Consider the following 14,619-nt stretch of genomic DNA (forward strand, 5'->3'; position numbering starts at 1 on the left):
CTGGTGCTGTGATAGCGACCGGCCATGGCTAAAGAATTTGCCACACTCTGTGCACTCCGCTGTCCGCTCACCTAGGTGTGTCTTTCTATGCAGTGCAAGTTTGGAGGCAACACTAAAGGACTTGCCGCACTCTGGGCACTTGTGTGGTTTATGGCCTGCATGGTTNCGCAAATGTACATTGAGGTTGGAAATGCAGGTGAATCGCTTGCCACACAGCTCACAGTGGTAGGGCTTTTCCCCTGTGTGTGTGCGCAGGTGTTTGGTGAGGTCGGAGCGGTCTGTGAAGCCCCGGCCACACTCAGGGCATGGGAAGGGCCTCTCCCCTGTGTGGCTACGCTGGTGCACTACTAGATCATACCGCTGCCCAAAGCCCTTGCCACAAGTGGCACACACGTGNGGCCTTTCACCCTGGTGGCTGCGCTGGTGACGCAGCAGTGTGGAGCTCTCGCTGAAACAGCNNCNGCAGTCGCTACATGCATATGGCTTCTCCCCAGTGTGTGTTCGCTGGTGCCGCACAAGTGTGGCACTCTCCAAGAAGCCCTTGCCACACTCAGGGCACTTGAAAGGCTTTTCCCCAGAATGCCTCTGGAGGTGTCGCGTGAGTGTGGAACTCTTGCTGAAGCTCTTACCACATACGCTACANAGATGGGCCTCAGNGCCAGGGTCACTGAGGCTGGGGACCACATGGATGCGGGAATGGTTCCGCAGCCCAGCACTGCTATGGAAGGCCCGTGGGCACTGTGTACAGTGGTAGAGNGTGCTGGGGGTTGGGGCGGTNACAGTGATGATCTCAGGGGGGTGTGCCCGTGCCAGGTGGAAAGGAAGAGCACTCTGCCGAAAAGAGCGGGCACACAGAGGGCAGCGGTGGGGCTTCTCAGGTGGGTGCTGGCGAACCCGATGCAGTAGCAGCGCAGGGACATGCGGGAAGCGACGGCCACAGAGGCGGCAAGGGCAGGTGAGGCTGCGCCTTCGGTGCGTTCCCAGGTGTAGATCCAGCAGGCCGCTGTGACTGAAACTCTGGCCACACTCGCTGCAGATATAGAGGGTCTGGCCAGCATGGGTCCACCTGTGCGCACGCAGGTCTGCCGCTCGAGCACAGCGTTCTCCACACTCTAGACAGCGGAAACGCTTGTCGCCACCGTGGGCACGTTCGTGTCGCAGCAGCACTGCACTATACTGAAAGCTCTTGCCACACACACTGCAGGAATAAGGTCTTTCCCGAGTTGTTGCCACACCAGGTGCTGTGAACATGATGTCTGCCTTTCCCAGTCAATAATTTGTAGTTTTAAAGCCTAGAAAGTAGCAAAGGGGGAAAGGCTGTGGCCTTGGAAACTGCTCTTCAGATTCCTGGGTTTCTTCTTTCAGGAGCACATGTCCTGGCTGTTCAAAATGCAGGCTACAGCTGGGCTCATTACTGTGATCCCTGTAGGGAGGTCACCCCGAGTTCAGCACTGGCTGCAACAACTCTGGCTGGGGACAGAAAAGGCACCTTGAACTCTCTAGGTCTGTAACACATTAGTTAGTCTAGCTCTCAAGAGATGAAACCCACATGGCTCCCAGAAATTCAGAGGGGTGTATCAAGAGGGACAGATCACACTTGTCCATGAGACAGGTATGGATTCTAAGGTGCCTATGTGTTTCTTCATTAGAACTAGGAACCCTCAAAATTGCTAGAGGCCAAGAGAGAAGTGCCTGACATTTTTTTGTTTGTTTTGTTTTTTTTGGTGTGATTTAGGTCCCTGGGGAATTCTAAGTTTGCCATACCTCCTTGGCCATCTCCTAATGTATCAGAGGTGGGAATCCCTTATCTACCAGAAAAAAGGTCTGACATACATGCTGACCCAATGGGGGACACAGCTACACTGATCAGTGTAGCTGATCTAAGGACCATACCTGGTACTGGGTATCCTGGGCTTGTGATAAATCCCAGGCCTTGAGGGAATTGTCACTAATAAAGTTTACTAGGTAAGACATCAGTCAGCCTTTGTTTTTTAGTAAAGTATGCTCTTAGATCAGCATGAAAAAAAAAACAAAACAAAACAGCAATAGTCATTTTCTTGTGGGAAATGAAAATGTACCATACCCAGCACGTGCGTGGCTTGACTGAAGAACCTTCTGTATGTAACTGGAAGCAAGTGGATGAAAACTTGTGGCTAATAGTAAACTTGAGGTGTGAGTTTAGGATCGGTTTCTCCATGCAGGGTGGAAGGAAGAACAACAGGGATATGCACCTCTGGTACCTTTTTTTTTCCAGGAAGGACAGACTTTTTTCTTTTCTTTTCTTTTTTTTTTTGTTTGTTTGTTTTTAATTTCGAGGCAGGGTCTATTTATGTAGTCCTGGCTGTCCTGGAACTCACTCTGTAGATCAGGCTAGCCGTAAACTCAAGAGATGTACCTGCCTCTGCCTCTAGAGTGCTGGGATTACAGGCATGCACTACCATGTCCAGAGACCAACCTGTTTCTGAGTGCTAGGATTAAAAGAGCTCATCACTACGCCCAACAGGAGGAAGGTATTTCTGAAATGGTTATTGTCACATATTAAAGCCAAGGGACCATAAAGCTACAAGCTGCCATTAGCTACTCATCTTACCTGTGACACTACTCTGTTTTTTATGTGTGTTTACCCCAACCCCACTCTGGACAATTTTAAAGACACCCCAGACATCTTACTTAAAGTTGATTTTCAAACCCTGCAAAGCAGGGGCACCTTTGCAGCCAAAGAGCTGACTTTAGAGTAGTTAGCTCTGAATCCTTGGGGAGCTTTCTATTTTTAATTTAATTATAATATTTATCTTATTTTTATGTGTTTCTCTGTAAGGATACATGCACAAGAGTGCAGGTACCCACAGAGACTAGAAGAGGGCATCAGATCCTCTGGAACTGGAGTTACAGGCAGTTCTGAGCCAGCTGAAGTGGGTGCTGGGAACTGAACTTGGATCCTATGGAAGAACAGTATATGTACTGTTACCTTCTGAGTCACCTCTCCAGTCCCTTAACTTTAGTTTTGAGTCAGGGTCTCATTATGTTGCCTTGGCCAGCCTTGAACTCACAGAGAACTGTCTACCTCTACCTTCCAAACTTGCTGATTGTTTAAGGAATATTTGCCTTCATGAAACTAAAATCCAGTGGCTGATTTCAAATGTACAAGAGCAACGCTCTGACTCACCTGAGGTCTTGGGAGGCTGGCATCTCTCAGCCCATGCTTCTGGGTGCTCACCCTCTCCTAGGCCAGCGCTTCCTAAGGAACTTGCCCAAGGAAAGTAACCCAAACACACAAGTATGTACATTTAAAAGGCAAATAAAATAAGAGTCCATCTCTTCCTATAGTAGACATAAGTGTAGGGTGCAAGCTTGCTGCTTGGCTTTTTCACATCTCTTCCTTAGCTCACCTCATTATGTGAGCAAATAGGTCCATGCCTGGGGTAGAAACCTGGGAAAAAAATTATAATGCTTAGAACACTTAGAAATCATCCTAAATATCATCACTTTGAGAGTGAGTCTTGAAGTGTTATATAACCACTATGTTTTAGTTTGGAAAAAGGTTACATGGGGTGAGCAACAGGTTCTGACTGTTGAATACTTTACTATTTTAGCTTTCAAGCATACTTTATTACAACTGCAAGTCAGTATCAAAATCACAATTTAGTACATTTATTAACAGTCAACTGTGCAAATCTAGTCAGCTTCTCTCTGGGTGTCTGTTCTGCCATACCAATATTTCTTGGGTAGAATGAGAAGCTCAAGTCAGGAGTCATAGAGGATATCCATCTTGAAGCAAGAGTTACCTAGTAGGAATGAAACTGATCTTAACGGTCCAGAGCTGTGCTTTCTAAAAGCTGCATGTAGCAACTAAGCATTTGGAAGTGTTGTGATGCTCAAATGCACTTATTTAAAAGTTTCAGCATGAAAATGATAAGCAAATTATTTTACCAACAATGTTCAGGGTAGGGATAACCTAGACTGTTTTCTAGTATGCATAAAGCCCTGGGTGCAATCCCTAGCATCACACACACACACACACACACACACACACACACACACACACACACATTATACATACAGTTAACATTTTATTTCTACTGGAGCAGTCACACCTTTCAAGTTCTGAAACAACTTAGAGGAACTTTAGTCTACCACAGAGTCCCCAAGAGGGCTGTTGTTAGAACAAAGTTGCTAAATCCATCTGACCACTAGACTTCACTAAGCTTGGAGGGTTGTTTCCCCAATTTCCCAAGGCTCAGTTTCCTGACCATTCCTTCCATAGGAAATAAGTCACTCTTCTAGAAAACAGGTCCCTGTAATGCCCATCTAGGAGACCTTGTTGGATTTGGGCTGTGAGTGCAACACCTCCTCTCACTGCTAATCTGAGTAAAACCATTGCTACTGTCATGAGCATCAGTACATGACTCTACATAATTAGGTGTACCCTTTCATCCAACAGTACTTTTAGGTGGTGGCTATCCTTTACCTTCCCCATCCCCCATGTAACCTGAAGGTCCCTAAAGGACTTGTCTAGTTGTATTGAAAGCATGCAGGTGTGTCTAGTGACAATAATGGTGGTTGGACTCGCATGTTCCTCAGGTTCTGAAGATTCAGCTTGTATATGCTACATTCCTTTGCCCAGGAAATGGAACTTAAGTGAGGGGACAGGAACTTGAGGTAGGAATGTGGAGTGTGGCTCTCCAGGGAAAGTGACTTTTCTGTTGAATTCTTCCTAACTCTTAGGAAGCTAAGAGATGCTGTTGTCCCAGAGGTTCTGTGATCCCTGAAATCAGGTAGAGTTCAATTACCCATTCCTTTCTGGATAGTATGTGAGTAGCAAGATTTATGACCAGTGTGACATATTGAAGAAGCTGGCAGGAGTAGGAGTGATAACTGCCTCCACCTCAAGAACCAAGTCTGATCATGATCCAAATTCAAATCCAAAGTTTTCATTTTGAAGAGATTGAGAAATCTGTGAAGGCTAGAAATTAGAGTATAGGTACAAGAAAATACAGATAGCAAGAGCGTATCCTCTATCCCTCTGGGAAAGACTGAAGTACAGAATGGCTAGAAATCTTGGAGGAGAAAGAACATGGGAGAATAGACTACAATCTTTCTAGGCCTTCCAATGAGTTGGGCATAACATACTCTGCACTGTAGGGAATGATGTGTAATCATGTGCCAATTAACAATGGGATGAATCCTGAAAATGTGGACTTGTCATTGTGACTATCACAGAAATTACTTATATAAACTCAGTTATGACATTGCCAGGTGATAGAATCTTAAGGAATCACCAATAAATAAACAGACTAAAATACTGCTTTGTGGCAAGTGGCTGTGTTAGCTCTTTCAAAATCTGTCCATCCACTATATATATATATATATATATATATATATATATATATATATATNTATATATATATATATATATATATATATATATATGTATGTGTGTGTGTATATATATATATATATATATATATATATATATATATGTATATATAATACTTTGCCCTGGATAACTGAGTTGGGATAACAACCTGTGGAAAGCCACACATATTCTGAAGATTCTGCAGAGTGATTAGAACTTGCTTGGCTATGAAGACTTGGACTGCTGCAGATGGAGAGCCTAAATCATCCTGTGTCATCTCTAGTCCTTGTAATAGTCATTTACCACCCACCTCTGCATCTGACCTAAGATCCTTAAGAACGTATTCATTTAGAGGACTATTATCTTCTACTCACTCAGCAGCTAAGTTGTTCACTAGATAGCATCTAATACCTATAGCATGGGCTGTTAAGATGGCTCTGTGATTTTAAGAGAGCTTGCTGTTCTTGCAAAGGACCAAACTTTGGCTGATTCTCAGCATCAATGTAGAGTGGCTCACAAGTGCCTGTGACTGAAGCTCCAGGGGACCTGTTGCTTTCTTCTGACTTCCATGGTTGAGTGCACTCATACACATGCCCAAACACATACACATAGATAAATCTTAAACCAAAACCGGGCCTCCCACCTCTTTTGTTGGCAGGGTTTTCTCATCTGCTACCTGTACTTCTCACACTTTCTTTGGAGACGAGGTCTCATGTAGCTTCAAGCTGTCTTCAATCGTGCTACCTGAATTATGGTGGCTAATAACATGATACAGGGATTTGTTCCTTAAGATTTTGTTTATAAAAACAAAACACAACACCCCAAAAGCTCTCCCAAAGATCACTTTCCTGTCTACCCAGTCTCATCTCACAGCACCCCAGCACAGTAGTGCAAGCATCTGAGGCAGAGGCGGGAAGTCTGGTAGGGGTGATAAATTTATTTTGGAATTTATTTATTTATTTATTTATTTATTTATTTATTGTTTTTTTGAGACAGGGTTTCTCTGTATAGCCCTGGATGTCCTGGAACTCACTTTGTAGACCAGGCTGGCCTCGAACTCAGAAATTCGCCTGCCTCTGCCTCCCAAGTGCTGGGATTAAAGGAGCGCGCCACCACGCCCGGCTGGATATCTTTATTCTTAATCACCTTAACAGTCATTTATCTCTCATCTCTGTATCTAACAGTCTTTTGTATCATCAGGTAAAGCTTTTGGAAGACATTACATTAAACCACTAACCTCCACTAACCTGAAAGCTAAGACTTTAGCATCTAAAACTTATAGCAATTTCTCCCCAATTCTGCTGTAGCCTGCATACATCTCACGTTACCTTTGGGGAGCTTCGTTTTATGTTGACAAACCTGCTTAGAGGATCCAGAAAGGCAAGCATCCAATTTCTAGTTCTTCCATGACTAACTGTGTGACCTTGAGGACTTAAGTTGCCCGTACCTGCAGCCTGGGATAACTCAATACAGGAAACCGTAACAGTTTCTATGAAGAGAGAAAGGTCAAAGCAGTCATAAACCTGAGAACTCAAGTTGTGCGGTACTTGCGACTTACTCTGCAGGACCTCTCGTATTTAGGCAGAGCCCGACTGAGGCAGGGGCATAACTTACTGGCCGACTTGTAGCACACTACAGCCCGCCAGGTCTCTCTGGCTTTCTCGCTCCGCCCCAAGAATCCTTTCCCACCGCGATGGCACGCACACTCGGGCCTGCCTTAACCCCAGGCGGGCGCCGGCGCCCGAGTGACGCGAGACTGCGGGGCGCTCAGGCAAGACGCAAGCTTCCCCGGGTCTCCTGAAGCTGTCACTCCAGGCCGCAGGCTGTCATCGCTCCTCGGCCCGCTCCGTCAGGCGGGCGACTTCCCCGGTGCGAGGCTGGACAGCACCGCCGGCCTGGAGCAACCTGCGCAGGCGCATTGGCCCGCCGCCCTCCCGTCCCGGTCTCTCTTCCGGCGATTGAGGGGAGACGGCAGCCGCCGAGGGCCGCGGCCCCGCCCGCCCTGCCTTGAGGCCCTCAGCCCCCTCACCAGTCGTCGGAGGGCCGCTCCGAGCCGCGTCCACCTCAACGCGTTGCGGACAGCGCTGGCCTCAGCGCGCGGAGGAAGGGGCGGGCGCAGCGCAAGACGGGGCCAGGAGGCAGCACGCTGATTGGTCCACACTGTCCGCATGGTTACTGGGGCATCGAGCCCGCGCAAGCGCACCATTGACCTTCCCTGGCGGAGGGCGGAGTTGACATGGTGTGCCCACAGTGTCACAGGCCAGGTTTAGCTAACCTGTTTCCCCTTTCGGGTGTCCACGCGTGGGCCCTTCTGGTACTGAGAGCAAAGGGCTGCGAGACCAGTGCCACCTTGAGCCGAGTCAGGGCCGTATAGATCACTCGAGGGAGACCAGTAGCCCTCAACCGTCACCATGTTAGTGTCTTTCTATACTGTGAGGCCAGACCAGATGCTCACTGTCTTGATTAATCTTCCCCATAGATTAATGACCTGTCCAGCATTGCCAGGGATGGCGGTAGTCCTGTTCTGCTGACCAGATGCCTTCCGGTGTGAATGGAGACGGCTCCTAACCTTTCAGAGCAAGGGTTTCTAACCAGCGCTTGCAGCTTAGAATGCCCAACTCAAAACCATAAACTTGCTGGGGATGTAGCTCAATTGACAGATTGTTGGACGAGCCAAGACCCAGAGTTTATTTACAAGTACCACACGAAACAGATCGGTGGAACGCAGACTCGAGAATCCAAGCACTGCAGAGGTGTACGCAGCGGGAGCAGGAATTCAAGATTATCCCGTGCCTCCGCAATTCCTAGCCAGCAGAGACCCTGTGTTGGTTAGTTTTGTCAATTTGAAAGGATATCAAAACACCTGAGAATACAGTCTCAACGAGAGTTATATGGGTTGAGTTGACCCATGGTTAACATTTTCATGATGGGGTTAAGTGAGGTGGAAGGCCCACTCCGAATGTGGGAGGTACCATGTCATGGATTAGATTCTGCACTGTGTTGGGAGGCGATGGAGAGCAAGCGTCAAGCATCCACTTGCTCTCTGTTCGTGGCTATGGGATGTGGAGCAAGCGCCTGTCCTAGTTCCTGCTGCTGAGACTCCTCCGTAGTAATGGACTGTCACCTAGAGCTGGAAGCTAAAATAGTCTTGCTCCATTTAGTTGCTCTGTCAGGGCGTTTTACTAAAGCGACAGACATGAAACTACCTGTTAAGACCATTATTGAAATAAAAGAGTAACATAAAAAAGTTTGTGTAAGACTTAATTTTTGTAAGATATATAAATATATTTAATCATTTGACTTTATAATACATACTGGGAACTGATAGTATCTTCAAGTTACTTTTTAAAAATTTACATCACAGTATCAGCCCCCTCTTCCCAGTACCCTCTTCACGAAGATCCTCCTCCTGTTTCCCTTCCCCCTCTGGGTGACTTATTTTGTAACAACTTCACAGTTGTTTACTTTTTTAGATGACAACAGACTGAAATGTCACACAAATATATTTGTACACACACATAGGTTCAGTTTCCTGAGTGTGATCTTCTAGGTGCAGACAGTGGAGCTGGCACCGCCAGATGTTACAGATGGTCATGGAGATGAGTAAAAGACAGCGATCACTGAGCTGCTAACCTGTCATTTGCAGAACAGGTAGGCTTTGCTTTGAGAGAGGGTCTCACTGTGTAGACCTGGCTGGCCTGGAATTCGCTGTTCACTAGGGTGCTTCAAATTCAAGAGATCCACTTGCCTCTGCCTCCTCATGTCAGGACTAAAGGTGTGACCACCATGCCCTGCAATTAAGATATGTATTATCAGATGTTTGAAGGCATTTCCACACCTCAGTCCAAATCCACACATTGCCTGCTGGATTTTAGGCCCTCCATGTTGCACAGGCAGATGAGATATGGAAGGACCCAAACCTTGCTTTCTATGTTCCTGTCAATTTTCATAATAAAAGTAAATATAGCTCCTTGTCTATTATTTTTAATCCTATCATGGCTTCTAGTCTCAAAAGAAAACAGCCTCAGCTGGCAGTGGTGGCGCACGCCTTTAATCCCAGCACTAGGAAGGCAGAGGCAGGCGGATCTCTGAGTTCGAGGCCAGCCTGTTCTACAGAGTGAGTTCCAGGACAGCCAGGGCTATACAGAGAAACCCTGGTTTGAAAAAAAACAAACAAAAAAACAACCAACCAACCAACCAAACCCAAACAAGAAAACACAGCCCCTCAAGACTGTAAAGATATCTAAGTGGGTAGAGGCTCTTGTGTACAGACCTCACAGCCTGAGTTTGATTCCCAGATCTCACAAGGTGCCAGCAGAAAATCCTGTAAGAGTTGTCCTCCGATCTCCACACATGCTTATGCACTAGAGCACAGACATGTACACGCACACACATACACACACAGCAAAATAAAAATTAAACAGGACTCCAGAGACAAATTACATATTTAGTTATTTAGTGAAAACCGGACAGCTGACTACATTTTTGTTAAGGCACTCTGCTTAATTTGCAGGCAATCCATGCAAAGTTTCTAAGACTTATGACTTGAAAGGCATTAAACACATCGCCAAATTAGGTGCTCCTCAAGGATTGTGTTGTAAGGAAAAACAGAAATGGAAAACTCTGTTTTGTACACCTTCCTTGTCTCTTTCAGTTACTGCATAACCTGCCAATTCTCAAATGGAATGTACAGAGCTGCACTCTGACATTCAAGTAAAGAAAAATTTGATGGTGTCCGACTCATAGGTCCTATCTTCCTAGAGATACATTTTCCAACTTATGATCATGCCTCAATCATGCCAGCAGCTACATCTGAGCAACTGTTTTCAAGAATGAAGCATAGTTAAGAGTGCAATTAGAACCAAGATCTTATGGGCACCCGAGAACTGAAATTACTCATCAAACCACTGGGCCTATCCCACTTAGCTTTGCTGTCTTCTTTAATTTTTAAAAAATAAAAATAATGCTGCTTTAATTATTAGTGACTATAAGCCTGGGACTTGCCCAATGATTTTAAAAGACACTCTGAACATGGTACTGCATAATTAGAATTATTCAAAAACTTTTTTGCTTATATATGCGAGCAGACATCATCAAAATGATACATGAACACCCGTCTCTTTTGCTAAAGTTTTGTATTTACTGGGTAGCCATTCTCTGTGGACCAGGGTAGATTCTGGCTGTAGAGCATGCTGAGTGGAACCGGGCAAGAGTTCTAGGAAGTGGAGTGGGCAGAGATTTTGAGAGTTAACAATGATGGAATCTCTCTCAATAGGATGAGAAGTGAATGCAGACCCTTATAAATGGTAGGCAAAGATTATCACAGAGCTACAAGCTCAACTTTCTACAAGCTCTGACTGGTCTGCACATGGCTCGGTAATAGAATAGAAACAGAATATCACATGCCCCATCCCATACCCAGGAGTGGGAGCATCCCTCAGTGGGAATGGCAGAGCCAGAGGCATCATGGAGTCCTGTGAATGTAGGCTTGCTGTTACTACTGTGAAAGGGCAGGGTCCAGTTTTATTCATCATTTTACGGTGCCACTATGTTTTCCATTATATGTTTCAATTTTGGTTCCACATACAAAGTATGTCCTCTACCTCCTGCCTCTAGCTCTTTTCCAAATAACTTCATAGTAGTCAACTGATAGTTTTCCAATAGTGGAAAGAACCAAGTACAGCAAAGTGAAACATAATTTAGAACTAGAACAGAAAGACAGGGTTAACTAAGTCCTGAATTGCAGACCTCAGTTTTTTACGGAATGAAGGTTTTAATTAAGCTCAAGTTATTAATGGAAAGGCACATCAAAATAGATTTCAGGAAATTAAAGATAATAAGCAAGTAACAGCATTACAAGCAACATCAACAATACAAGTGATTCTAATGGCTCTACAATTATCTTTTAAGTTATAAATTACGTTAGTCATCTTTTTTAGAAGGCTTTTTAGTTATGTCTATGTGCATGAGTATGTGCTTGTGCACTGAGTCCCCTAAAGCTGTGCTTACAGGAAATCATGAGCTTCTTCCCATGGACTGCTAGGAACTCATCATGTTCTCTGGAAGCACAGCATGCTATTCTTAACTGCCGAGCCATCTCTCCAGATCTTAGTTAGGAATCTTTATTAAAAAAAAAAAAATATGATTTGGGTTCCTGCTGCTTTGAGGGTGTGGCCAACTTAAAGGTGCTAAACACTTATCCCAACAGAAAGACTGATATTTCATTTTAGCCTTTTGTAGGTAAACTAACTATGAAGAGGTATCAGTAAATTAAACATAGGCAAGCTACATGAATTTGGTATAGTACAAAGATATAACATACTGGTAAGGTATTTAAAGATCAACATTTTTGAAAACAAAAGATGTCTTAGTCTTTAAGGATGAAATTAATAAGATAGTAATATCAGGAAAAAAAAAAAAGTCCCAAACTAAGGTAAATGCCAGTGCTTAAAAAGGGCAAGCAGGAGGGGCGCAGCAGTTCTAGGCCTGCAGTACAGGGAAACCATCTAAAAACTGCCAACCTGCCCCTGCTCTTCCTCCAGGGTCCTTTTTTCTGCCTCTGGCCTGACCCAGCTTTGCTCTCTGCCTTTAATGCTTTTACATGCTAATTTTTAATTTAAAAAAAAGTATGCATATATGTATGTGTTCTACATGCAGGCAGTGCCTGAGGAGACCAGAAAAGGGAGATGGATCCCTTAGAACTGGAGATACAGATGGCTGTGTGCTGGAAATTGAAGTTGGGTCCTCTCAAATAACAAATCAGCTTGTTTCAGGCTTGTTTAGCTCTATCCACTGAGCCTCTTACCCCTCTCACCCAGACTTTTGTTTTCATCTTTTATTTTCCTTACAACATACCCTGAACTATCTTCATTAAAAACTAGTTTTTTGTTTTGTTTTGTTTTAGTAGTTTTGCTCAGCCCTTTAATCCCAGCACTTGAGGACAGAGAGAGGTGATCTTGAGTTCCAGGACAGCCAGAGCTATACATTGAGAGCTTGTCTCAAAAAAAGCAAATAAAATAGATTAGTAATAAGTAGGTTTTTGGGGGGTTGGAGAAAAGGCTTAATGGAAAGAGTACTTGCTCTTGCAGAGGACCTAGATTTGGTACCTAGCACCCACATGATGGTTTACAACATCCATAACTCTAGTTCTAGAAGACTCTATGTCTCCCTTTAACCTCTAAGGGCACCAGACATGCATGTGGTACACATACATACAAGCAGGGAAAACACTCATACATGAACAAATCTAAAAATAAGAATTCTAAAACTAGCTGGGCGGTGGTGGCGCACGCCTTTAATCCCAGCACTGGGGAGGCAGAGGCAGGCGAATTTCTGAGTTTGAGGCCATCCTGGTCTACAAAGTGAGTTCCAGGACATCCAGGGCTATACAGAGAAACCCTGTCTCAAAAAACCACACACACACACACACACACACACACAAAAGAAAGAAGGAAAAAAAAAAGATTCTTTGGTCTAACTTTTAGTCAGACGTCTGAACCTTTTTCTAGGCCTATCCAAACACTATCTTGTAAAACCTAGTTTTAATGAAGAACTTTGTGAAGTGAGTTTACCAAGACCACTCCTTTCCCAATTCTGTACGCCAGGCTCCCAATTCTAGACACAAGCCTTCCAGGATTGTCTTCAGCAAGAACCCAGTTAGGTTGGCTTAGCCAGACCCCTTTACCCTATTTTTCCCTCGTATCAAATTCTCATTCACTAATCCCCAACACTTATCTTTGGTTACAAATTTCCCCCTTGTTCATCACTAGTTGGGAGTCTTATTTCTACCCCACTGTACTGGCTCCTATATCAAGCTGTACAATCCTTTATATCAGTTCTTAACCTGTAGGTTGTGACCTCTTTGGGGGAGGGTCACATATCATACCTGATACCACACTTGAATATCAGATATTTACATTATAATCCATAACAGTCACAAAATTACAGTTATGGAGTAGAAACAAAATAATTTTACAGTTGGGGGACAGCACTTTAAAGGGTCGCAGAACTAGGAAGGTTGAGAACCACTGTTTACACAGTCTTCCTTATCGTTCTTTGACAATCCACAGAATACTTTTTAGTATAACTGCTAACTAGAAACTTGCTGGACTTACAGCATAGACAGTTGAAGCCCGTTCCCCTGGCACTGCCTCCCTGGCATAATTGTAGCCACTTTGCTTCTCGACTGCTAGTATGAGTGCCATCTCATACTGCTGCCACTGAAATTAGACTGACTGCTGACCCAGAAAATAGTCTGGCTCAGACCGAGGTCAAGTTGACCATATATCCCGTTATGTTCAGAGGTTTGTTACCATGTTTTGAGGACTGTTCTTGCGAATTCCCCAATTGCAGACTTCAGAGCCAAGCAAGATAGAGGTCAACTTGAATTGTTATGTTTAAACTACTTAAAAAAAAAAAAAAAAAAAAAAAAAAAACAAAAAAAAAAAAAAAAAAAACCCACAACTTGGAAAAAGACCAATAACCCTATAGTCCTCCCCGCACATGCTTGTGAGTTCATTACGGTTTTTCTGTCTATATAAACTAACCCTGAAACAACGTTCATGATCGTAGCGTTCAGTTCTGGAGTTTAAGCTATGTCTTCCGACCTTGGGGTGTGCATTCAATACACTATCCCTGCCAGACTGAGATTGATGTTCCTGTGGTTTGTGGGACGACTCCTGGACCCTAACAGGGACCAGCTCTGGAATTCCTTTCACTTCAGACTACGGAACCCCGTCCTCCTCCACTCTCATGCCTCGCGAAACACCTAAAGACTCCTTCCCAGCTAGAGACCGCGGCTCCTGACTAAACGGACTCTTTTCTTCACCGTTTTGCTAAACACGGGCTAATGTTCGACAGAACCCAATGGGAAGAGAATCTGGCCCGGATACGTGCTTCATCTCCAGAAAAAACAAGCCTGGGGCCCCGAGGCCGTCAGACATTTGTACCAAGCAAGCATCCCGTCCTGCAGCTCTTGCCAGGGCTTCGGTCCGTCTTGCATAGCCACACACAGCACTGATATCCAGACCACCCCGTGAGGCCGGCTACTCAGCGGGAGAGATGGCGCCCGCTGCAGGTCTCGGGAGAGGGTCACCCGCCTGTCTTCACCTAGAGTCCGCCGGATTCACTGAACCGAAAAAGAAAGAAAAGAAAAGAAAAGAAAAGGAAAGGAAAAAAAAAAAAAATCACTTCTGAAAAACCACTCCGTTTCGGTTAGCAGTACCCAGACAGGAGACCGCCGAAGCCGGAAGTTACATCACTTC

General features: G+C 44.8%; 1 protein-coding gene and 1 long non-coding RNA gene across 2 annotated transcripts; both read right to left on the bottom strand.

Moving 5' to 3' along the window:
- On the bottom strand, nucleotides 1–5,321 carry Znf672 (zinc finger protein 672; the record flags this gene model as incomplete). Its single annotated transcript, XM_029545789.1, has 3 exons — nucleotides 3,713–5,321; nucleotides 3,167–3,430; nucleotides 1–1,470 (listed from the first exon to the last, which is right to left on the bottom strand). A coding segment is annotated over exon 3 (1,251 nt), but the record flags the coding sequence as incomplete, so codon positions are not given.
- A 1,098-nt stretch (nucleotides 5,322–6,419) lies between these two features.
- LOC115065376 lies at nucleotides 6,420–14,589 on the bottom strand. Its single transcript, XR_003845163.1, has 3 exons — nucleotides 14,305–14,589; nucleotides 7,386–9,147; nucleotides 6,420–6,845 (listed from the first exon to the last, which is right to left on the bottom strand). It is a non-coding gene; the product is annotated as an uncharacterized LOC115065376 (long non-coding RNA).
- Nucleotides 14,590–14,619: the final 30 nt, after the last annotated feature.

The sequence above is a fragment of the Mus pahari genome, chromosome 14 (genome assembly GCF_900095145.1).
Source record: "Mus pahari chromosome 14, PAHARI_EIJ_v1.1, whole genome shotgun sequence".
Taxonomy (NCBI): domain Eukaryota; kingdom Metazoa; phylum Chordata; class Mammalia; order Rodentia; family Muridae; genus Mus; species Mus pahari.